Below are 25,392 nucleotides of genomic sequence, written 5' to 3'. Positions count from 1 at the left end.
CTCTAGTGAAGTCTCTTTGTTCTACCGCGTTTCGTGCCCAATTTTTCCTCAAAAAAAGGTGAAAAGTGCAAATTTTATTGGCCAGGCCGAGAAGAAATACAGTATTCTAACAAACTGTGGACAAAAAATTGAAATCTGCTTGTAAAATTCCTTTTGACTTCAACATTCCTGATGGCTTTGAAAATTCCTGATCGCTTCAACTGAAGCCAAGAGGAATGCAACGAGCTTAAACTGAAGCCTTCAGGAATTCGCAACGGGAAGCTGTATCGCCTCAACCGGAACCGCGTCATGAAAGCATTCAACAACTTCGCGTGTAATATCACGCACTTGTCTCTGCCACTCAGGCGTGAAATATTAATTCACGAGAAACGCAATCAAGTGAACACTGACAAGCACGTTTTATGGTATGCAAATGAAGCCGTGTATTTTTAATGTAATTATTCACACAGAGGTTATATCGTCGCCGCCTTTTTCGCTAACGCTCCCTGCCAAAAAGGAACCACTCGTGCCAGTCATAACCGTCCCCTGAGCATTCTTTTAAAAAATTCTTGTACTCAGGGGTGGCTTCTATGAGAGGTATTATCGGCGGGTTTAGCGTTGCTTTATGAATAGTTCCACTTTCGAAACAGGGGAAACAACATTCCTCGAAGAAGCAGTCCATATATTCGAAACAAATTACCATCGGCACAATCTGCTCCCTGTATCGGCAGAAAGGCAGTTTTAAAATATTCTTGTGTACCTTGTCCCACCCTATTTCGTTTTTTTCCTTAATTTTTGCTGCTATGTACTCCTTGAGAATCATCTCACGAAGCTCTGGAGGGAGACTTTGAATGGCCTCGGAAAGTCCACAGGAAGACATGTCGGCGCAGTATGCACTGAGCGTGCACTTCTCCAATAGGAAAAATTTTCTGGCACAGTTTTGTACAAACAAGTGAAGGGCACATCCGCATATTGTTTACGGACGATGGACCAGCTTTTTCGCTTTGCTGTTGCGTTACACACACAGCTCTGGCACAGCGCTCATGCCTCAGTTCTGGCACAGCACACACGCGCAGTTCTGGCACAGCACACACGCGCAGTTCTGGCACAGCGCACACACTAAGTTCTGGCACAGCACACACGCGCAGTTCTGGCACAGCACACACGCGCAGTTCTGACACAGCGCACACACTAAGTTCTGGCACAGCACACACACACACACACATATAAAGTGGGGGTTCTGGACACAGTGGGCAGCAAGAGGGCAAAAAACAGTCCGAAAAAGCCCCCCAGCTCCTTCTCCGAAGCTTTGTCTGAGGAGAAGGAGCTGGGGGGCTTTTTCGGACTGTTTTTTGCCCTCTTGCTGCCCACTGTGCCAGAACCCCCACTTTATATGTGTGTCAAGAACCCATTCGAAGCAAAAATTTGTATGAATATTAGTTTTCAGCTGCTCTTATACATCATGGAAGTAAAATGTCAGGAGGATCAACAGTTTTGTAGTTTGAATTTTAGTGACGTCATGTGAAAACCGGCAATCAATTTCCAGACTGCAAGATTTTAGGAGTTCCGGTTTCACGGCGCATGCGTGCCTTGGTTTACGGGCCCATTAACCGATCTTTTCGAGCCGTTGCTAAGGAAAATTTAGTCTCATCTAACCTCCTCATTTAGTTCAGAGTTATTTCATGTGTTTCAACTTTTTCATGACCAGTAACACTAGTGATGACGTCATCAGGCCACGCCCATGGTCATGCGACTAATACAGAAAAAATGCAAAGGCTCCCAGGCAAATTACTTTCTCGGTTTTTTTTTTAATTGATTTAATATTTTAATTTAAATCCTCATTACGCTATGCATCGATTTTGTTTCATTTCTAAAAGGTCAGATTTTGAGAGCATTTCAAAATATTGAAAAATTCGTAATTTTCTGAAAAAAGCATGATTTCGAAAAAGGAATGCATAGCTATGTTGCCAACGTTGGCTTTAATCGAAATTCGTCGAAAAAGGCTGGATTTAATGAAAAACCGCGTTTCCTTTAGCATTTAAAGAAACCGGAAGTGCGCCCGATATCTATTTACCCTATCAGCGCGTGCGCAATTTACACTACTTCCAGCGCACTTCGGTAAGATCAAACAAAGCCACACGTCTTTGCTTGTACTTTTTATACTTTGCATTTTGCGAAACACAAAGAAAAACATCTAAAATGGATGCGAATTTGCAAGTTTTTGAGTTGTTTTTATTTTCCGTGCTCAGGCTGACGTAAATGACCGGAAGTGAAATTTCACCTCTATAGCAACGCGCGCGAGCGCGCGCATGAATCGGTTAATGGGCCCTTAAAAAGACTCACACTACATTTTCATCTAATCCGAAGTAAATTTAAAGCCATTTGACTCGTTTGCAAACTTTTCCCGCACTTCGCGTCAGCAACGTTTTAACTTCAAGTTTTGATTGGTTCATTGGGTTGCCTGTGTTCTTAATAATTGGCCAGACGGATTACGACACTCAAAACTGCTCTAGATCCTTTCTTACTTGTTATTAGGTATGCTACAGTGAGCACCCATGCAGACAAAAAGCCATTTGCAAAGATCCGCTGTTTGTACAAAAGACACGTGCGCTCTGGGAATGAGATTACCATGTTTTAACCTAAGCCACGCATGCGCCGTGACTTGGCGCTGACCAAAAGACAGGTGGGCTCTGGGAACGAGGAGAGCGAGCTCGTTTTCCGACCGCTGGTCAAGGGGAACGAAGACTCTGGGAACGAGATTGAACCGAGCAGGTTTAAACAGCAGGTTTTAGTTTGTGTTATGTCGAGTTTTTCAGTGAAGTGCTCGCTTGTAAAGTTATTCCACTGGGCCTCTTCAATACCATAGGAAACTGGTACAAGTTCTACTTCTTTTTAACAACATTTAACACGGTGCAAGGCATGGAAGTGTCTCAAGAATACTTTATACGAATTATGATGGCGCGGCTTTGCAAGATATCAAATCTCCATTGAATCATCTGATACGCAGAGATGGTCGCAGCTTGGTTTTCAAGCGAAAAAAAGAAACAGGCACACACAAAAGAACAAGAAAATGTTTCTTCTCTGTGCTCCAGTAGTTACAAGCTTATATATCACCAGATGTCACCACGATACAGCGATCTACAATATGTCTCTATGTATTGGTTACGATCATAGTTGAATCATAGCTTCGTTCACGTGAAGGAAGAACAAAGGATGACCATATGTAGGCAGTGGCAATCAAAACCAATCACGTTGCATGTTGTCGAGTCAAGATTTCACCGCGCGAACGGGATCTCAGCGGTCCTGTGCCTTAAATTGAGGAAAGACTCGGACAAAAGCACGTCGGAGTTTGTGGTCGCAGGAAGATTTAAATGCTGTTGATATGCAGGATTCTATTTTAGAGGAGCATAATACTCGGGCAGAAGGAGTAAGAGGTGAGACTTTCAGTGTAATTATCTAAAGTGTGAGCATAGTTAGTAGAGGAGACTCCTCTACTAACTATGGTGTTAGGTTACATATTTTTAAACGTAGCTGTAAGTTTTCGTGCGAAGTCCAGGTCCCGGTCCAAGTCCTGGGGTGCTTACCATTTACAGAAACCATCCGGTTGGAAATTTCAGTTATAAACATTAAACAGTTGAATGTCACGTTGTGGGAGAGGGAATCACTATAAAGTATATCCACATCAGCTAGAGAGACTTAAAAGAGCAGAAAAATAGCATCACCTCAAATCACAGTCCATATTTTCTGAAGCTTCCCAAACGGAATGGCGCGAACCATTTGATTTTCCAACTGGAATTTCCGGTTTTCCCATGTAAATGGTAAGTACCCCTGGTTTCATTCCTGGTTTCATTCCTGGTTTCATCCCTGGTCCACCTCCTACAGTCTACATGTTTGTTAATTTAGTTGGCAGACAACTTGCCTGGGCCCTTGCCCAGTGTGCAAGTGAGAATGAAAAGTTACTTGCCCATGCAAGAGAAAAATCTACTTGTCCCAGACAACTGGATGGCTCTTTTTTCGAGCCCTGCAGCCCTGAGTATTTTACAAGTTAACACTAGTTCCCATTGCAGTACTCTTGAAAGGCCGGCAGAAATGTTGGAAGTTCAAGAGTTAGTGTAACAAAACACAGAGGTAGTTTTAGTTTTAAGAACACAAGAAAAAAGATATGTTGAAGTACAGTTGTAAAGCTCTATGAAAAGTTCTATTTAAGAAATAGAAAACATACGTGTTGTGGGAACACGAGCTGACAGGTGAGTGTTTCCTCGGCTTTTTCAAGCTCTCCCAAACTTTCACAAGTGTTTCTATAACTCAATGGAATTAACACGGAGAACACGTTTTCTATTTCTTTTAGAAAATACCCTGTCGAAAAAAGAAAACAACTTGTTTACTTTGATCATCAAAATGTAAATTCTCGTTGCTCACACCATCATTATGTCAACAGCTCATGTTAGTTCTGTGTTTCTATCAAGTTTTAGTATAAATCTACTAGCATTCTATCATGAATGCTGTTCTCTGATTGGCTACGCTACTCACTATCTATCACAGAATAGATAGTGAGTGGCGTAGCTGTGTACCCTTGTTAACAAAATGACGTCCCCTTCTTGGCGTTTTCAAAGTGTCTGTGGAGAGTCTTATGAAAAAGTTTTGAATGACTAGTAGATTTAAACTAAAACAATTAGATTATTCGCTCTCGAGTTTTATACGTGATAGAAATCTCGAGCTCATAACCTAATTGTTTAATAGAAACACGACTTTTAACCAGTCAGCGAGTGTACTCTCTTTGGGCTATTTTCTGCATTTATTTATTTCAGTGTTGCTGTTGTTCGTCAAATGCCGTAGACAAATGGACTCAGATTGGGTATCTTGGGCATGGATGTGAATTTTCTTCTGTGAAATCATCCAAAATTTTCTTTGTACACTGATTCCATGCCAGCCAGTTAACAAATATTAAGCATGATAAATGAAGAGATTGTATTAGCAATTTCTTAATTGCCATTTATTCATGTCTTCTTCCTTTTTGTTAACCTAAATAACAGATAGAATAAGTGACAAGAAAAGGAAAATAGTTATAACCAGTCCGCTGCTACATTTTACTGAATTTAACCTCAATTTATTAACTTTTTTGTGGTCTTGCTGACATTATAAAATATCAAAAAAATCCTCAGGTTGGGATTTTCTCTTGAGCATGCAAAGAACAGTGAAGCTTTCGTTTTTAACATGCACTTGGTTGTAAAACAATAGGGAACCAATGTAAATGGAGTAGGGAGCTTTTTACAAAGTTTCTTTGTGTAAATTAAATTACTTAGTTTGCGTTTTTTATGAAAACAATTCATATTTTGTTTATGAAGAAGAAGCAGCAGCAGCAGAGGCAGAGAGAGAGGCAGAAGTAAAGGCAGAGGCAGAGGCAGAGGCAGAAGAAGAAGAAGGAGGAGGAGAAGGAGAAGGAGCAGGAGCAGGAGCAGGAGAAGGAGCAGCAGGAGCAGGAGCAGGAGCAGGAGCAGGAGCAGGAGCAGGAGCAGGAGCAGGAGCAAGAGCAGGAGCAGCAGCAGCAGCAGGAGCAGGAGGAGGAGGAGGAGGAGCAGGGGAAGGAGGAGAAGGAGAAGGTGTGTCTTCAGTTTACTTAAAACTATCAATCAGGGCATTTTCATATGGCCACGTTTCAAAAATCAAAAGCCAAAATTATGGTATATTTTTCGTGCTTAATACAAAGCTTACTAAGACTGAGTTTACTTAAAACAAGTTTGAAAAGCCAATTTACATACAGTCAGAAAAATCATGTAATGCAAGAGAGGTCATTGAAAGTAAGGAGTCACTTACTTAGGTCACTGGAAGTAAGAAGTCACTTACTTTTTTAAATTGTATTATTTTCAGACACATTTTTCTTATATTTTTACTGCAATCTTAATCTTACATTGTAAAGTGCTTTAGAATATTGTTTAATTTTAGCGCTATATCAATCTATTATTATTATTATTATTTTGTTAAGATTAATAGTATAACAGATAATCCTGTACAGACTAGCTATCATTGTCACTTATGTTGGACAAGTGACAAATAAAACTTATGTAGCTATATTGCAACTTCCAGAATAGAGGTTGATCATGAGACTTCAATGAATAATAATGATAATAATAAATTTACAATAATAATAATAATAATAATAATAATAGTAATAACAATAGTGATAACAATAACAATAACAAATTAACATTAACAATAACAATATCAATAACAACAATAACAATAATAAAATAATAATAATAGTAATAGTAATATATTAAACTAATAGTAATAGTAATACAGTTGAACCTCCTGTAAGCGACCACCCAAAATGCCATGCCTAGGTGGTCGCTTACGAGCTCTAGCTTAGACCGTATTGGGTCAAAAGTTTGCCTCATTAGCATATGGTAACTACAGAGACTTACCTCGTAGTTTAAATGTTTTATTCGTGTAAAAAGTTAATTTTGGAACTCGTTTGTTTCTGCACTTGGCTTTGTTCCTTACCAGCAATATGCTTATGTTACAATGCCTTAGTATCCAATTTCTGCTCTATTCTCTGTCAAGTGGTTGCTTATGGGAGGTTATTAAAGCAAAAGAAAATTTCAAACTTCTAGCTCTAAAAATGTGTGTGGTTGCTTACAAGAGGTTCCAAATATAGTGATTTGACTTGGAAACAATTGGTATTTTGGAAAACTGGTGCTGAGGATCACATAACTCAAATACACTCTAGTTTTTAAACACACCTTCAAAAATGCTGCAAAGCTTTTGCAGCCCTCAGCCTGTCAACCATTCACTAATGAAAGCGCACATTTTTCCTTTAAACTTCTCTGTACCCGGAACAACCACGTGCATTCCACTGGAAAGACTTCAAATTCCCCACTCCACCCAGGCGGGGTTCAAATTCTCCACCCTTGAGAAGGCCTTTTGTATCAAATTCCCTACTGCTTGGGCACGGACAAAAGTCAAATGCTTGTGGGTTGCCTGGAGGGATGTTGAAACTTCAAATTGATCAACACATTGTTTTGACAAGTTTTATCTGGTGGGGTGTGTGGTGTAAATATTACAGTGTATATGACTTAGATGAAAGAGGAAAAAATATGCACTTGTACCCAAGTGCACAGAACCGCTGAGGGTGAGCAACTATTATTGACTCAGGGTGCACTATTTTGAAAATTCTTAGCTCTATGATGTAGCCCAGGGCTCGAAAAAACCCCTGAATATCCAGCTTGCCCTTGGGAAAAGCAGCACCCAATTTTTGCTTGTCCTGGGCAAGTCCTAGTCTACAGTTTTGTTAATTTAGTTGGCAGACAACTTGCCTGGGCCCTTGCCCAGTGTGCAAGTGAGAATGAAAAGTTACTTGCCCATGCAAGAGAAAAATCTACTTGTCCCAGACAACTGGATGGCTCTTTTTTCGAGCCCTGCAGCCCTGAGTATTTTACAAGTTAACACTAGTTTCCATTGCAATACTCTTGAAAGGCTGGCAGAAATGTTAGTAGTTCAAGAGTCAGTGTAACAAAAAAGCACAGAGGGAGTTTTAGTTTTAAGAGCACAAGAAAAAAGATATAGTGCTGTACAGTTGTAAAGCTCTATGAAAAGTTCTATTTAAGAAATAGAAAACATACATGTTGTGGGAACATGAGCTGACAGGTGAGTGTTTCCTCAGCTTTTTCAAGCTCTCCCAAACTTTCACAAGTGTTTCTATAACTAATTAACACGGAGAACATGTTTTCTATTTCTTTTAGAAAATACCCTGTCGAAAAAAGAAAGCAACTTGTTTACTTTGATCATCAAAATGTAAATTCTTGTTGTTCACACCATCATTATGTCAACAGCTCATGTTAGTTCTGTGTTTCTATCAAGTTTTAGTATAAATCTACTAGCATTCTATCATGAATGTCGTTCTCTGATTGGCTATGTTAATCACTATCTATTCTGTGATAGATAGTGAGTGGCTTAGCTGTGTACCCTTGTTAACAAAATGAGGTCCCCTTCTTGGCGTTTTCGAAGTGTCTGTGGAGAGTCTTTAGAAAAAGTTTTGAATGGCTAGTAGATTTATTCTAAAACAGTTAGATTATACGTTCTCGATTTTTATGTGTGGTAGAAATCTTGAGCTCATAACCTAATTGTTTAATAGAAACACGATTTTTAATCAGTCAGCGAGTGTACTCTCTTTGGGCTATTTTCTGCATTTATTTATTTCAGTGTTGCTGGTGTTCATCAAATGCCGTAGACAAATGGACTCAGATTGGGTATCTTGGGCATGGATGTGAATTTTCTTCTGTGAAATCATCCAAAATTTTCTTTGTACACTGATTCCATGCCAGCCAGTTAACAAATATTAAGCATGATAAATGAAGAGATTGTATTAGCAGGTTCTTAATTGCCTTTTTTTCATGTCTTCTTCCTTTTTGTTAACCTAAATAACAGATAGAATAAGTGACAAGAAAAGGAAAATAGTTATAACCAGTCTGCTGCTACATTTTACTGAATTTAACCTCAACTTATTAGCTTTTTTGTGGTCTTGCTGACATGATAAAATATCAAAAAAATCCTCAGGTTGGGATTTTCCCTTGAGCATGCAAAGAACAGTGAAGCTTTCGTTTTTAACATGCACTTGGTTGTAAAACTATCGGGAGCCAATGTAAATGGAGTAGGGAGCTTTTTACAAAGTTTCTTTGTGTAAATTAAGTTACTTAGTTTGCGTTTTTATGAAAACAATTCATATTTTGTTTATGAAGAAGAAGCAGCAGCAGAGGTAGAGGCAGAGGTAGAGGCAGAGGCAGAGGTAGAGGTAGAGGCAGAGGCAGCAGAAGAAGACGCAGAAGCAGGAGCAGGAGCAGGAGCAGGAGCAGGAGCAGGAGCAGGAGCAGGAGCAGAAGACGAAGAAGAAGAAGAAGAAGAAGAAGAAGAAGAAGAAGAAGAAGAAGAAGAAGAAGAAGACGGTGTGTCTTCAGTTTACTTTAGACTTTCAATCAGAACATTTTCATATGGCCTATTTCAAAAATCAAAAGCCAAAATTAGGTTATATTTTTCGTGCTTAATACAAGGCTTACTAAGACTGAGTTTACTTAAAACAAGTTTGAAAAGCCAGTTTACATACAGTCAGTAAAATTATGTAATGCAAGAGAGGTCATTGGAGGTAAGAAGTCACTTACTTATGTCATTGGAAGTAAGTAGTCACTTACTTTTGTAAATTAGCGTATAGCATGCCATCGTCCTATAATATGTTTTTTTAAACTATATTATTTTCAGACACATTTTTCTTATATTCTTACTGTAATCTTAATCTTTTGTGGAATTCTATGTTGTAGGCAGCTAAAAACTTCCAGGGTTAAAAATTTGATTATAGTAGCACTTTAACAGAGTTTTCCCTATAATAGAGAAGATAAATACAAAGGTTATGTGTATGTTTTGAAGGGACATATAGTTTAGTGTCTCATTTACCTTTATATTTTCCATTAAACAGAAGAAGCTCTCGTCAGTTACGAGGATGCTTATGACTCAAATGGTTTGTAGACAAAAACATTTTTGTGGTTTACCGTAAGCCTCAGAGGGTAATGACCCCCCAAAAGTAGCAGCTCCTGAAAGTGATGTCAAAAAATTGTGGTGGCTATTAACTCCCAAAAGTAGCAACATCGGAATGTAGCAAGCCCTCCGAAAGTAGCAAGCCCAACAAAATCCCCACCCCCCCCCCCAAACCCGAAAATAATGAGGCCAACGTTCAGTGGTATATTTATTCTTCCAATCATTAGTCAGCTGAAAGTTACCATACGATTACTTGATTTCAGGCACTCTACAACAAAGGAAGGTATTGCCTATGCCATGAAGCGTTGTACGTAAAATGTCAATTCATGCTTTGTCAGTTCATGTTGCGCTGTGTTAAAACAAAAACCGTAGAATTTCATCAAGTAACAGGAATGTACTAACAGGAACTTTTCTTTAAACTAAAATTGACAACTCTGTATCATTTTCAACAAGAGCGTATTACATGTAAAATGAATGTTTCTTCAAATTAAATTGAAAACTCAACCAACACACTGAGATATTGTTAAAGCAGACTTAAACACAGCAGTGCATCAGGAAGTTGAAACAGTTAATGGTATCTGCCTGGCTTTTGTGCTGACCACTGACAACACAGTCTAGTCATGAAGAGCCCACCCTCGTGGCAGCAACATAGCTTTACACTGAAATGAAGAATTTAATTTGATGTTTTAAAAATGGTATTTACAAATTTCCATCTTTAATTTTGGAAAAAAGAGCTCTATTGTACCAACTTCATGTAACATTTTTTGCTCCCAGAAAGTAGCACCCCCCCTGACAGTAACGACCCCCCCCCCCAAAAAAAAACAAAACAAAAAGTAAAGAGCCCCAAAGGCTGCCAATTCAGAAAGCAAAGAGGTTCATTACTTTGGGAAGTTTACGGTAATTCATTAAACCATGACATGCATGTTCTATCCCTAGTTACCCAAAAATTAGAAAGATAGAGTAAAAAAGGCAAGGTATACATTGAATACTTACCAAAACCTTCAACACCATGGTTGCCACAAAAACATCAAACATTACTGTTTTGTGATTCATTATTGCAAAGAATTTCATGATCAACATTTAACTTACATTTAATTGTAACACTGAACACATAATCAATCTGGATGTGTTCAGTACACCCCTCTCAGAAACTTTGTTTATGAACCTTCTGTCTTAAACTCAGTTGTTTTGATCATAAATGCAACACAACAAACCCAGTGTAACTATGTGACTCAGCTTGACACAGGTCACCAGTCATCATCAAAAGGCTGGTTGTCACTATAGCAACATAGTCATTATCATAAGAGTTCTTTTTAATCAGTGAGAATAGCAAATCAGAGTTGTAAGGGGAGTTTTTAAGCTCGACAGAATCAGAGTAGGAAAGTATAGTTTGTGAAAAACTAGATTGTCAGAGCTAGAAGCAGAATTGGAAGAATCAATCAATCAGAGTGGCTGCAGGGGTCTGCACCAGTGGGTGGAGCACAACAATCAGACTTCCATAACAGCTTGATAGCAAGACTAGTGAAAACAAGCTAGAGGTTTTAAACTTCCTTGCAGATGAAAAGAATTCCAAGATTGATTATGCAGATTCCGAAGACCTGTGGGAATCAGAGGATGATCGAGAGAATGATTATGGGTTAGGTGAGATGATTTCTATGCATGGAAGCATTTGATGTTTATTTATAATGGCGTGCTTCCACTAAATTGCTCTGGTCTTCTTGATCCCAATTCCCGGGGGGGGGGGGGGAGGGTGGAGGGTACTCCCTTATAAGGGCTATATGGGTATGTGCGGCCCCAAAAGGGTATGGTTTTTCGGGTGTTTTGGTCATAAGTAGGGTATCAATTTTAGCTGATTTGGGCCATTTTGGTCATAAATAGGGTATGGTTTTTGCACTCTAGCCTTGATATGGGTATGTTTTTAAGAAGAAGCCACTTTTTCACCATTATTGAAAAGAAAATCAACAAAAGCCCTTCACAAATTATGTTAACGGTAATTTGACATTGGCCTGAACTGGGGAACTAATTATAATGCAGGTCTGAAACGGTTTTGATTTAAGGGTTAGGTCATAAATAGGGTTTTGAATTTTTAGTCAGGTCATAAATAGGGTAGGGAATATTGCAGATTTTGGTCATAAATAGGGTAAGGGTTTTGGGAAGTGGGCCACGCACCCCCACCCAATTTTTTCTGGGAGTACCCCCACCCCCCTCTGGGACCAAATAATGGCTTTTCAGAGTGAGGGCAAGCACAGAAAAGGATGAAGACTGGGATGAGCACACTGTATCTAATGTGAATCAGTTCTTGTACTTAATTAGGGTTTTAAAATTTTGTTTTGCTATCTCCCAGCGAGTTTCATTTTAAATTCTCTCAATTGCTGCATGCTTTTATACCTCTTTGGATAGTTGGGGAGTAAAGACAACAAGAACAACATACGATGGCAAGAAAATTATGCCTTGAGAGATTTTCTTCAAAATTTTGACCAGCATATATGTTACGTGTACCTTATTTACTCGAAAGAGCTTGCAAGCAGGCTATTTGACTGGAAAGAAAGAAGCTGGCAGGCTTAGTGCAGGGTTACTAACTACATTTTGGGGCCTTTGGGGGTATTTGCTTTCCCCTCCTCATCCCTGTCAATGGACTTGCATGGGCTGCCATTCACAAACTTTTTTCGACCAAGCTAGATATCTTTAAAAATACTAAGTATCTAAACAATAGCCTCCATTTGATGCAAAAATATGCTCAGATATTTGTCTGCAGACGTTTTCTGTTTCCAGAGGCAAACAGTTTTCCAAGAGCAAAGCTCGAGAAAAACTGTGAGCTTTGAGGAACAAATAACGTTCATATTTTTAGAGTCAAATGGAGGCTATTGTGTATATTAACCTTCAAATGTGTTTTGCAACATATCCCCCAGTTTAAGCCCGAACATATTCAGTCATGTGATGCGTTTAGACCAATCGCGTGCAAGCAAAAATATTTGATGGATTATAAACATGTCTGTTCGTGGGTCCACATATTTGGAAAATATTTTCGGTGGAGTTCGTTTTTGTAGGACCTATGCAGGATCTGTACTGCCACGTTCTTGGGTCAATATTCCCCAGTACGGCCCACATGCTCAGTCAGTAAGAGGCTTATATTAGCTGTTTTATTTTGTGCAAAGTTTTGAAACAACCAGCCTCTGGCTAATTCATTAACGGTCTGTATCGCAAAATTCTTACGGGGAACAAGTGAGATTTCTCGTTTTTAACTTGTGGTTGCGTTAGCGAGTTACGTGTTATAGTGTGTGATCAGGCTATTCATCTTGGACCAGTTGCCATGCAATAATACTTAATACTTCCCAATTTTGTTTGTTCATTTGCAAGTCGTGATGGCCAATGCGAAGTTGGATTTGATAGTATGACTCGTGCTACATAGCGACAAAAGCCATTGTTAAATATCACTGGAACCCACACTGTGACGTGGTTAGCGCAGGGAATACTGACGATACTTTTTGCCTTTGTAGTTGAATTTTGAGGTGATTCACAAGACGATCAAGGCAGACGTTGGCTCCGAAGCAGAGGCAACTGGTCGCTTATATGCAAGCAATTAAATTTGTAATTGTAATTGTATTGAGCTGAAAAACCAACTTAGGGAGCATCAATAAAGTTTGTATGTGTGTATGTATCTTTGTTATGGAAAAATATTGTGTGTTTTGCTATTACATTACATGTTTAGAAGCTAACCGTACTGTTCACTTAAATAAATTGAATGATTAATTGATTGATTTGCTGACTGTTTTGGTATGAATATCAGAAATACCAGCTCTCCCGTAACAAAGTAGGTGAATTCCGGGGGGGACTCCCATATGAAAAAGACCGGGGTGGTCGTCGGAAATTTTGAAAAGAGCCCCTGAGAGGTACCAAGATCCTGTTTTGTGGGCGTGGCTTGAAGAAATTTTTTCTCCCCTAAGAGGCACCAATTCTTACCTAACACATCTCCTGTCATATTTTTTTTGGCTCAATACCCTAAAAGGTAACGCAAAAGCTCTCGCTGAGGACCTTTTGAGGCTAAATACCCTGAGTAGGGCCCCTGGGTAGCTAAATACCCCCCCTGAGGTTACAAACCGCGCTTTTAACCCCTAAAAAGTATAATTCACGGTAGGACACATATATTCGCCTTCCCCTTCGTTCCTTAAATGCTAACCGCAAGCAAACAGTAAATAGATACTAATCGCAAGCAAACAGCAGTAAATGAACAAGCCCGCCTCCCATTCTTCTCAGGGAGGAACGAAAACTGGACGCAAGAGAGCGGCAGAAATTGAGCCTAGTTTTTATGCTGCCCAGCGGTATTAAACTCACAGCACTGTAGTTACTTTGATCAGGGCTACTTGAATAAGCATAATCATTCATTCCTAGCGCTTCATGACGACGGGAGGTTTGCATAGCAGAATCCACGGAAACAGTAGATAAAATGTGGGTAGTAGAACAGGCTAGAATTTCATGAGCTTTTCTTATATTGGGTTCCTTTATTGGAAAAAAAGATTTTCATCCATTCCAGAAACGATTCCTTATTGGTTATAGACTACGCGCGGTCATTTTTTTCCTTGCGGTCTTTTTACGGTCTCGCTCTACGGACCAAGCGAAAGAAAGACTACTCGTAGGCTATATTGTTAAAAAAAAAGATGATTCGACTTAATACTTATTTTTACGAAAAAAAACAACAAAAAAAAAAAAACAGCGAAACCTAAATACTGTTAAACTAACGAAGTTGTATGCTACCCCTATAACGTTTACCGTTTCGTTGTCCACTACCATTTTATTATTCAACTGTACTCGGTGCTGAAATAACCTACAAAGTGAGTACAAATATTTTTACTCCACAAAGCCAGTTTAACAGGTTAGCTGTAGTTTTGACCTTCCTCTTCCCCACTACCTCGCCAAGATAATACTGCATGACTTGTGATAGTATACAGTGAAACTGCTCACATCCTAGATAATTATGATAAAATTATGATAATTTTGATGATTATGACGCCCACGAGACTCCCATTGGGTGAAACTCTTTGCAATACTGTTGTAATTCAATCAAAGCTCCGATGAAGGTGTGAGCCCATTCACTGTGCTGTGTATCCCTGTAACAAACAAAAGAATCAAAGAATAAAAATCATTATTACACGACTAAGTTAAAGAAAAAGAAGAAAATAAAATAAAAAGAGGAAGAAAGGAAACTACCACCGTCTAGTTATAAATGACACAAGTTGGGATTATCTGAACTGGAATAACTTGCCCTTTGAAGTCCTTGAGAACCCGATTCGTGTAGAAAACAGAGCCATCTTTCCTGTCCCTCACGAAGATGTCAGGTTTCCCGGGCTGCAAAAGAAGAAATAATATTTATTATTTCACCTTCTCGAGTGCAGTATAGATATCGCAAAGGAAGCAAATATTGGTGACGATGGGACCGAATTACGAGCTGAAATGGTTCGACTCCATCAAGAGAGCCTTTGACTCCAGTGATCTAATCTTCACAAAAGTTTTCTTTTACCTTTTACAATTATGCACAAGCTAGACTTTGCTGGAGCCGATGACTTATAACTCATGTACACTATTTACCACATTTTTAATCGTGCCGATATGGAGTCGGCTTTCGTTCAGTGTGCCGGTCCACACGTTTACCTAACGAGTCGAGAAGCGCAATTCTGATCCTAGTGATTCTTTTCGTTGCTCCGCAATTTTTAACTACCTGAACACCTTTAACAGTCCACTCGCCCTAGAAATTCGATCATCTGTCTGTAACCAGAAGTTTAGGTGAAAGAAAATCGTTGAACAAAACTGAAGGAGAGAACAAAACTTACCGCCCCGACCCATAAAAGTGCCTCCATGCCTTCACTGACTGCGGACAAATGATTAAACTGTTTGCTTGCACGGTTATGGTCACGGAAAGCCTACAATAAGAAATAGAGCTCATCAGATGACGCACTCTATTTGTCCTCGTTCGACATAACTACGATATAAAAGGGGCCTGACTTAGCTGTTCCCAAGTCTGGTAGTCAAACAACCATCAAAGCGTATACGGGCTGTTCAAAGCCCGATTAAGCCAACACAGGATCAGCGAGAATTTTGTTTTCAGTTTTGCAGCTTTTCGGTGAGGTTTTTTGTTTTTATTGCCTTCTCTTCTGTTTTGAGTTTGAATAATCTCAAAGTACAAAAAAAACAAAACAAAATAATAATAATAAAAAAAAACAAAATAAAAAAATTAGCAAGTAAGCAGTGATAAAAATTTTTATACAAGAAAAATTGATACTTGTTTAACTTTTAATCCTGGATTAGCGTTACTTCGCCTTTCAATAACATGCGGACTCTAAAATTCAAAGCTCAACCGACAAATGCGTTTTTCTCTACCGTCAATCAAATGTTCGGTGGCTCCTCCCAGCTTCCGACTACTGCCGAGCACTGTTTCGTTGTCTGAACTGTGCTCAACGATTTAGTCGGAAGCTGGGAGGAAGGGAAGTGCTTCATTTTTGTCAAAAATATTCCGTTAAAACCTAAAGCTCTATCTTAGATTTATCAATGGCATATTTCAGTTTCATTGCATTTGGAAGTATGTTCTGTTTATAAACAATTATTAGATGAAGTTTTTGTGATATCCAGAATAATCAAGGTCGAACTAAGGGTTATCAGCTGAAGCCGGAGGCTGAGGCTGATAGCCCTTACCGAGACTTTGATTATTCTGGATATGACAAAAACCTCATCCAATGATTGTTTTATTACACATTGAACGAAAACAAGACATGGAAGTCATGTTTTTGCTTCTTCACTGACGGCAAGCAACACAAAACGCGCGAACTTGACATGATTACTCTTAGAAATCATGCACTGCGGTCATAAATGACATGATTACCCGTGACCTTGAGTGTCCTTGACATGATTATTGTATAATCAGCAGCTAGATGACTCACAGGCCCCGATTTCGAAAATTCACTGTGCGCTTTTGGCCAATCAGAAAAGAGATAGTGAGTTCAATGTATAAAAACAGAACCGAGTTTGACTCCGTAGCGCTCCGGGACTACATTAGTACAACTCAATTTTCATTTCGTGCCCGAAAGAAATGAGGACGATTCAGCTAATTTAATAGCAAAACTACTTCTTTAAACCACTTCAATGTCACCCTTAGAGTCTTCTGCTCGTTAATGATCAGCGGTTGGTCGCTGGCATCAAGTTTTCACAGACCTTGACCGAGCGTGAAGGCGTCTGGGTACGAGAACTGATAAAAAGTGGAAGATTTAAACTACCCCATCTGGCCAACAGACAGTTACAAGTAATAAACGCTTACTACCTCTATTTCTTCTCTCAGCTGAGCAATGGGTTGTATCATTGATACTAGCTCATTCTGGAAAAAAAAAGGAACAAGTTGTAAACTTAGTTGAACAAAAAACTATATTTGTATATCTGCATGTCGGCTTTGAATTCATCTTATAGAAAATATTGTCTCTTAAAGAAAAAAAACAGCCAACGCGTTATTACATTATTTTGTTTTCTTGCTGGTGATAATTTCAATTTAATTCACTTCAACTCTAAAATTTCTCTTTTTTTGACACCGCCGAGTAGCGTAGTCACGCAACGCCCCACCTACTAGCCCCCACATAAACGTATGTAGGTAGCGTTACGCTCCTTAGCCTGCAGAACAGGCGGATTGGCGAGGCAGAGAACGAAACATGAGACACGAGCGCGGAGCGCGACCCCGAGCACGAAGCGCGAGACGAAAGAAAATGGATTTCTTTCGTCTCGCGCTTCGCGCTCGTGCTCGCGGTCTTTGCTCGTGTATCGCGTTTCGCTCTATGCCCCGCTAATTTGCCTGTTCTGCAGACTATACGGTCCTACGTAGAAGCTCTTTGGGCTTTCCTCCCCCACGAACGGCTACGTCACATGAAGACACTAAAACGACGACTGCGCGCGAAAGAAACCAAGGATCAGGACCTCCTTTTTTCATTTCCAGTTCATTCTTTTTTCTTGCTCCGGCTTTCACATACGCTCGCCTCGTTTGCATCACATCGTGACGTTGTTTAATACGATGTTATCGTGACCAGAAAAACTGGCCAATCACAAACTGGAAGAAAACATTACCACACTATTGACACCCTAATTTAAATACCTCGCATGTCTCCTGGCTAATGATTTTTACTCTGACTTATCATAAAATTCTCTTACTTTAGACGGTAATTTTGTATTTGAAGCATTCACGAGAAATACTCTCAGTGCTTGAAAGGCTTTCTTTACCAAATCAGCCTGAAAGTGAAATAAACAGCGAAGTAAGTGAAATAAACATCATGAAAATATTTTAGACAGATCAAGTCACGCAAGTTAAATCTTCATACCTGGGTTTTCACATCGCCTCCCAATTCATCCGATAACTTGAAAAAGGATTGGAGCTTTCCTTTCAGAAACTACAAGACATTGTTAAAAAAATGAGAGAAATTTAATTTTTAATTATAATTTATCCGTGAAGTTGGTTATTATAAACAGACGCTGAACGCACAACTCGTCGGAAGCACTTCTCACCTCGTCATAGTATTCAACGATCTTCCCTGATCCTGTGCGAAGAAGCAATTAAAAATTGTTATAATACGCTTCCTCTTCTTGGTTATATTTTTTTGTTTTCGAATAAAATTAAAGAAACCTCCGAAGACAAAAAATATCTATACCTTCACCGCCTGAAACAGATTGTTGTTCGAGTTTGTCCGCGGCAGCTTCTAGGCGCTCGACCAAGGCCTTGATATCTGACGCGCTTTGGGAGCTACCCTTCTTGAAAGATCCCTCGACGCCCAGTTTAGCCGCTACGACTTCCAAACGAGCCAATACGGCTTCCAGTCGGCCTAGAGTTGCTTGATTAGCTGGCATTTTGAGCTGCAGTTGAAAACAGGTGATAAATGAAAGAAGTCACGGTAGGGACAACTGTCTTGTTGTATTCTAGCCAATAGGAGCTTGCGCGCGCAGACCGCGATATAAAACTCCTTGTCTCGATAAAACTTACTTGGATTTCACATGTCGATACAAACATCCGTCCAGGTTTGTCTTTACACCTCGTGGCCATGATCATTCAGATAGCTCAACCTTGATAAATAATTTAGCTGAAACACTCCGCCTGGTTGAAATTGGTTTTATACGGTTATATGAAAAGTGCGAAGAGATGAATTTGCAACCCTTCTGATGAACGGGTGGCGAAATTTCTTGTCAACCCCTGCAGAATCTTTGCAATAGATAGGTTTCAGAAACGAGCTAATGTAGTCTTGAGCAAACAAATGAAAATTAGAAGAAAAGAATAAAAAAGAAGTTAAACATGAAATTTGATACCTCGTTATAGTGTAAACTGATGGCACACTACAGCCAAAAACTAAATATTGGCCTATGTTTTTAACTGGCGCATATTTTAGATTTAATCCTTTTTAAAGTACTTCAATCCGTGGACCGAGGTACGTGCAGTATAACATCTTCAATATGTTTTTTTTTTTTGAAACACTGGAACCAACAGTACGAAGTCTAATCGGAAGCCTGGTACCGAATCCCCACCAGCACTCGTATCGCAATGACAGATGGGAGACCCCTGACGTCACGGTTCTTCTTCCTCTTTGTGTGCTAAAAGACGAGTCATCACAATGGTGAGAACGTTGAATTACAACTGAAGAAAATCACGGCTTTCTTCACGATAAATCTATAAATTTAAGGCATTTTCTTAATGTATTTCTCTTGTTCAACTACAGGTTCAATCAGCTTCTTCCACGAGCGTCGGAGCCGGTAGATCGGGCTCAAAATCTGTTACCCCTCGTTCGTCTGGCGGTTCACAAGTGAAGCAAAGGTAAAGAGTGATCATTTCGTAAATCTTCTCAGATCTACGTAGTCATTACACATAGAAAAATATAAAGTCAACCTTGTTTTCTTGCTCTTTGTGGTTCCATTTCTTGAATTTGTATTTTATTTTTCAAGTTTGCTGACTTCATATTTGCGTGATTCTTCGAACTTGTGAGTTGCGAAAAAAGGCAATTTTTGTACCGGTCCAAATTGGGAAATTTATTTTCGAGCAAAACCATAGCTGGTGCTGATTTTGTCACTCCAGAAGAAAAATAATTTTAAACGTCGCTGTATATCGGAAATGAACCATTTCCAAGGTGTTTTTCAGGTCAACTTTTTCAGTTCAATGTTTATACACAGGATCTGGGCAACTGTAATGAACTTTATTACAGTATTAACTGAAGAACTGACTGCCTTTAAGTGACATTGTTGTGGTCGTCATTAGGGTATTTATTCATTACAATTGATGACAATTTCTCTTAACCCACCAAAAAAACTTGATTGAAAATAACTCGTAGGAATTTTGAAATGAAAGATTCAATCAATAGTATAATTAACTAGACTGGACTCCAGGCAATTTTAGAGAAATAAATTTCGATTATCACAGACAAAGAGCCTCATGTTATTCATATTTACAAGTTCTTAATACCATATCGCAAACAAGCAAGACTGAGTGAGTGAGGATTCTTGTATGTCTATTCAACCAGTGAAGTAACAGTTTATCATTTCTGGGGAAATGATACAATAGTCCTTTGCTGATTGTATAGATTTTATTCAAATCATGGTCACTTTGATATCCACTCTTAACATGTAATAAATACTGATTATTATATGACAAGATCTTGACACTGCTCTTCGTCATGCACTTTTAATGCCATGTTGCAAGCAAGCCAAGCCTTCAGTGTAGTGAGCAAATGATATTAAAAGACGAAATAAAATGTATAGGCTTTCAACATGCCATGATTTGTTTATTTCACATTTACTGTGTAGTAAAGAACAACTAGGTTTTAATTCTTTGTGTAGACTGATGTTCTCTTATGCAAACATTTGTTGTAATCTTTCATTGTCATCTGGTGGTCATTGGTAAATCTTCAGAATCTTTGGTGAAGCTTTGCCAATCTTTGGAATTAAGCTCACATGATCTTTAGCTATCTTGGGTTTTGGAAGACTAATGTAAAGCTGTGACACATTTTAGTGATCTATTACCTAGTGTGCTAGACTTCAGATACTGGACTCATTATTGTCTAACTGTCTCTCTTCTCGGAGGAGTAAAACTGTTAGGGAAATCTGACCAATTACTGAGGGATATTTGCAAGTGAACTAGCCTCCCTTGTAAAGGAGTCACAAAACTCCTACTTCGCGAGCAAGCTACAGAAACCAGCTTTAGCTCTGGTGCTGGTGGTCAATAGATGTTTTTAGTCTGGGCGATTTGTTTTGAATTACAGACCATGTGATATTCTCTAGAAAATTGTTCTTTTATTCATCTAAATATTATTTATTCATATACACGCTACTATTTGAACATTTTAAAGCAAGAATTCTCAAGAGTATCATCACATGATCTGAAATGGGGCAACAAACTGCCCAAGCTAAAAGGGTCTATTTGTGCTAAGCACGGGCATAACCTTTTTATCTGCCCACACCTACACCTATATATCTCTCCATGCCATAAGGCACATAAGGTTTTGATGTTCTCTTCGCATCCACTTTGGTTCGTCTTTAAGCATTCTCCATTGTAGCCCTTTACAAAGGACAGAAATGTGTGGAAATGCCACTTTATGCTTAGTTCTAATTTGTGATCAACATCTAATAATGTATTCTCGTTTCAATAAAATGCATTTTAAAACAAACAGGTAATGAGAATACTGTAATTAGTCAGCAGTGGATAACTGTCTTGATGTACCAATGAACTGTCAAAACCAACATTAAAATGAATTTATACCAATTGGTAATGAGAATTCCTTTGTTGATCAACAGGAAAGGTGGCAGCACTACACCAGCAGCAAGATCTCGCACAGCAGCCAGTAGCAGTGGAATGTGGAGATTTTACACTGAAGATTCACCAGGACTCAAAGTGTAAGTTCATCCTCCTTATGGCATAACAACGTTTTCTTAGGGTGGTCTTACTTGAGGGGTTTTCAATTACGTATTATAAAACCAAAACTAAAGCAGTCACTCTGGCCGATCATAAAGGACCCAAACAATCCATTGAACCAATCAAAGCTTAAAGCAGATACATTTAATTGCAGGTCATGCTAAGCATTGGGAAAACATGTGAGTAAGGCCCCAACCACACTAATGCATTTTTGTTTGAAAACGTATACTTTTTGATGCATTTTCGCCTATCATTGCCTATCATCCATACTAAAATGACCAACAACACTGATGAAAACGGAGGCTTCTGAAAACGGTTTCAAAAGTGGAGCTTTTTGAAAATGCATAGTTTTTAAAACTTTCAGTTTCTAGTGTGGTTATATGAAAATGGAGGCTTTTGAAAATGATTCAGAAAAAAGCGTCATATGCTGTCATTTCCATCAGTGTTTTGGGGCATCTTAGTTTGGGTGATAGGTGAAAACGCATCAAAAAGTATGTGCTTTTGAATGAAAACCAATTAGTGTGGACAGGTAAAAGCAAACGAAAATGCTAGTGTGGTTGAAAATATTTTGCCTCATTTTGGTTGAGACGAAAACGGATACCTTTAAAAATGTACTTTACAGGCTGTATTAAGCTCGCATGGTATTGTGGTAAAATGTACAGCCGCCATCTTTTTTCCTACGGAGGATTGGATCCACTTCTGGAATGTACATACACATGTTCATGTACACACATTACTGTCACTTCACAGCTCTAACATCTTACTTTTTGTGTACTTTATAGGGGTCCAGTACCTGTGTTGGTGATGAGTTTGTTGTTCATTGCTTCGGTCTTCATGCTTCACATATGGGGAAAATACACGCGAGGATAAACAAGAAACAATTCAATATGGCTTGTAAATTCCATTCTTGGACATTGCAAGACCCTTATGTCCAAATACTGCTAAAACAGACTGTGATACAAACTATGTTTGCTATTTTTCACAAAATATAATAATTATTGTTAACTAACTGCTTCTAGAAACCTTATTAAAGTATAAAAATTTATTCAGTCACCTTGGTTACTAAGCTATCGCAATGAACTCAGTTTTACTGAAATGATCAAAATCCAAAACTGATTGAAAATTGTCGCCACATGAGCAGAGCAGAAACAGAAGGAACTCTCTGTTTCACAGGGTACGAAATATAGAAATGTGGCCTCGTGAAAGTATTACTCAACAGCTTTCATTTAACTGGTCAAGCACTTGTGGGTTTTATTAACATAACAGGCAGATGCAGATAATGTGTTTACATTCTCATTTTCACCTAATTCAGATCATGTCATGATTCGTTTGGGAGGTAAAAATATTGTTCTGTTTGTACGTACTCGCGTGCAATCATTCGCTTTTGGCAAATTTCACAGTTGTAATCTACCAAATGAATGAATCATCAGTTTCAAATTGGAACCAAAAGGATTATTCAAACTTGTACCCATGTTTCTGCAAATCTCTTTTGAAGTAATATATCAAACACGAAAGACCGTGTTTGACCACATTTCCAAACACCGAGAGGAGAGTGGAAACTACGACACGTTGCGGAATATTTTTGACGACATTTGAGGTGATTAGAAATGAGGTCAAACACGGTCTTAAGCGATAATCGATTCGTGTGGGCGGTCTGCTTTAATTAAAAGCACGCGTGGAAATAGCCAATCACGTCACACTTTCGACATACAATATACTTTCAGAAAAATCCTTCGTCTTGTTTATTCATTACCCGCTTCGCGACTTTCACAATCACACAGCCGCTTAGCCGCCTAAAACCTCGTAGCTCCCTTGGCTCGCTTAGTTATTACACCCCGAAACTCATGAGGTAGACTTGGGGCAAGTCCACATCGCCAAGGGCGGAAAAACGCGCGTCGTTGATTGGGTGAAATCAGAAGCATATCACCTCGAGGGGATATGCTCCTGGTGCTTCTGGTGCTTGGGGCAAGTCTACATCGCCAAGGGCGGAAAAACGCGCGTCGTTGATTGGGTCAAATCAGAAGCATACCACCTCGAGGTGATATGCTCCTGGTGAAATACAATGCTGTACGAAAGTCGCACTCCATTTGCCCTCTTCTACCCTTGGTTTTTCCTCGTGTGAACACGTTACCCTCGTTTGTTACTTTATTTCAAAGTGGTAAAGGAAAGCTTGATCCTAGGTTACCTAGAAACAGGATCGCAGCTCGACCAAAATCAAAACGCTGCGCGTGCGCGTGCGTGGTGTTACGTGTGACCAAAAGGTGCGTAATTATTAACTGTGCGTCATGAATCATAATATCGTAATCAAATCATTTCTCTCGGCTTAGTTCGCGGGTTATCCAGCAAAGTCACTTTTTGGAGTAGTCCTTTATAGTTAGCTTTATAACAAAGAGAAGAGAGTTTTCTAAGCGTGGGATCATACACACTGTCAGGTAGATAGATAGATAGATAAACTTTATTTAAACACGATAACAATTAAAGCTAAAAGCTTGTGGGGTCGTGTATTTAAATTTAACTTTGCTAAAAATTTAAAATTAGCATTAAAATGTTTAGATTACAATTCCTAGATTTACAATAAAATTAATTATTTAATTAATTGCTAACTAGAACTATTACTAAGTTAATCTACTATATGATTACAATAAACTAACTAAAACTAATTGTAAGGTAAGATGGAATCTGACCAAACGCTTAAACTGCGAATGCAAATCAGTTCCAATTTAGGAGTCTCTTGATTTGTTAGAGGGAACGTTTATAACCCTTCATGGTAAGGTGGGAACACGAAAATCGCTCCGTGCACCCGATGAGTCGGCACATGAAAGAAAGAAGAACAAAAAGCCTCCATTTTGTCTTACACAGTTGCTCCTTTTTGTCCTGTTTTCAAGTGAAAAAACTGCTCCTCTCCTACTGGTCAATGCTTTAGGAATGTTACCACAGTTTCCATATTTTCCGAACGTGGTTAATAATACCATTATAACTGTGAATTTCTTTCTCTTCCTAAGTTTTCTTTCTCTTCATGGATATTGACAAGTTCCTTCTACAGTGGCTGACTGACCACTGGGAGAGCCTGCAGATCTATCAAGCCCACTGCTTGGACAGCCTGAAGAATTGTCCAGCCTTGAGCAGATACACACAAGCCAAGGAGTTTAGTCACTCACATCCCGTGATCGCAATCTTCCTGGCTGTCGTCTTCGGCTTTGGCTTCCTCCCTATAATCGTCTTCTTATCGTTCGTATTTGGCTCCTTTGTGGTCATCTTCTTTACAGCGCTAACAGTATTCGAAGGAGTACTTGTGATATCACTGGTGCCGTTCCTCACTGTTGCAGTCCCAATACTGATGTTTGGAGGCGTGGCGGCTGTCTTCATTTACATTGCTTACTGCTGTGTTGTGACGATTCGACGAATCGTCAAGCAATTAAAAGAAATGTTCAAATCCAGGCTTCCCTCGAGAATCCACGGAAAAAGAATCCGATTTGTTGGACATAGAGTAAACCCACAACAACTTAACTGCAATTTTGCATTCCCTCCAAGCGAGCAAGAAACTTTCGAGGATGAACTGAGCAATAGCTCTCCCGATTGTTTCTAGACAAAAACTGACCGAGTATGAAAAAAAAATTACAATGTATATAAAAATACATAAAACATTAAATCAAACAAAAAAATTCATCCCGTTTTATAACAAACAGCTCCTTATTTTGTTTGCTTCCTTATTTTTAAACCCCAACCTCCAAGTTGATTTTTTAATGCCTATTGTACTTGTCAATGAGGCATTTTTACATGAAGAATTGCTGTAACAGGATGACATTAAACTACACTATGTACATAACTGAGAAAAGGTCTTCGTATAAATCTCTGGCAACAAAGATACAAAGTTTTTAAAACTGATGTCACTCAAGTTGATTTTTTATTCATATTGTCAGTCTTGTCAATCAGACACTCTTTGTAAGAAGAATTGCTTTGACATCAAAATACACCTTGTA

General features: G+C 39.0%; 3 protein-coding genes across 10 annotated transcripts; 2 read left to right on the top strand and 1 right to left on the bottom strand.

Annotated features, from left to right (window-relative positions):
- Positions 1-2,529: 2,529 nt before the first annotated feature.
- LOC145469351 (uncharacterized) lies at positions 2,530-14,098 on the top strand. 8 transcript variants are annotated; one of them, XM_081453042.1, is made up of 6 exons: positions 2,700-3,413; positions 5,325-5,579; positions 8,715-8,918; positions 9,449-9,484; positions 11,059-11,142; positions 12,999-14,098. In XM_081453042.1, exons 1-6 carry the CDS (start codon positions 3,362-3,364, stop codon positions 13,007-13,009), a joined length of 642 nt encoding a protein of 213 aa, XP_081309168.1. In that variant the 5' UTR covers positions 2,700-3,361; the 3' UTR covers positions 13,010-14,098. The 8 variants fall into 8 exon arrangements, with proteins under 8 accessions (XP_081309169.1, XP_081309167.1, XP_081309164.1 ...); XM_081453040.1 differs by having other exon boundaries at positions 2,704-3,413; positions 9,443-9,484; XM_081453043.1 differs by lacking the exons at positions 9,449-9,484; positions 11,059-11,142; positions 12,999-14,098 and having other exon boundaries at positions 2,530-3,413; positions 5,325-5,506; positions 5,537-5,579; positions 8,727-9,434.
- Positions 14,099-14,191: 93 nt separating this feature from the next.
- On the bottom strand, positions 14,192-18,982 carry LOC145469350 (adenylyl cyclase-associated protein 2-like). Its single transcript, XM_081453035.1, has 9 exons — positions 18,503-18,982; positions 18,174-18,375; positions 18,031-18,062; positions 17,847-17,915; positions 17,680-17,757; positions 16,808-16,861; positions 15,327-15,416; positions 14,762-14,844; positions 14,192-14,606 (listed from the first exon to the last, which is right to left on the bottom strand). The coding sequence occupies exons 1-9, from the start codon at positions 18,566-18,568 to the stop codon at positions 14,501-14,503; spliced, it is 780 nt and encodes a 259-aa protein (XP_081309161.1). The 5' UTR covers positions 18,569-18,982; the 3' UTR covers positions 14,192-14,500.
- A 79-nt stretch (positions 18,983-19,061) lies between these two features.
- Positions 19,062-22,464, top strand: LOC145469355 (protein transport protein Sec61 subunit beta-like). The gene is made up of 4 exons (XM_081453046.1): positions 19,062-19,127; positions 19,230-19,324; positions 21,295-21,393; positions 22,195-22,464. The coding sequence occupies exons 1-4, from the start codon at positions 19,125-19,127 to the stop codon at positions 22,280-22,282; spliced, it is 285 nt and encodes a 94-aa protein (XP_081309172.1). The 5' UTR covers positions 19,062-19,124; the 3' UTR covers positions 22,283-22,464.
- Positions 22,465-25,392: the final 2,928 nt, after the last annotated feature.

Source organism: Orbicella franksi, chromosome 15, assembly GCF_964199315.1.
Source record: "Orbicella franksi chromosome 15, jaOrbFran1.1, whole genome shotgun sequence".
NCBI lineage: Eukaryota > Metazoa > Cnidaria > Anthozoa > Scleractinia > Merulinidae > Orbicella > Orbicella franksi.
This window is presented reverse-complemented; position numbering and strand designations above follow the sequence as displayed.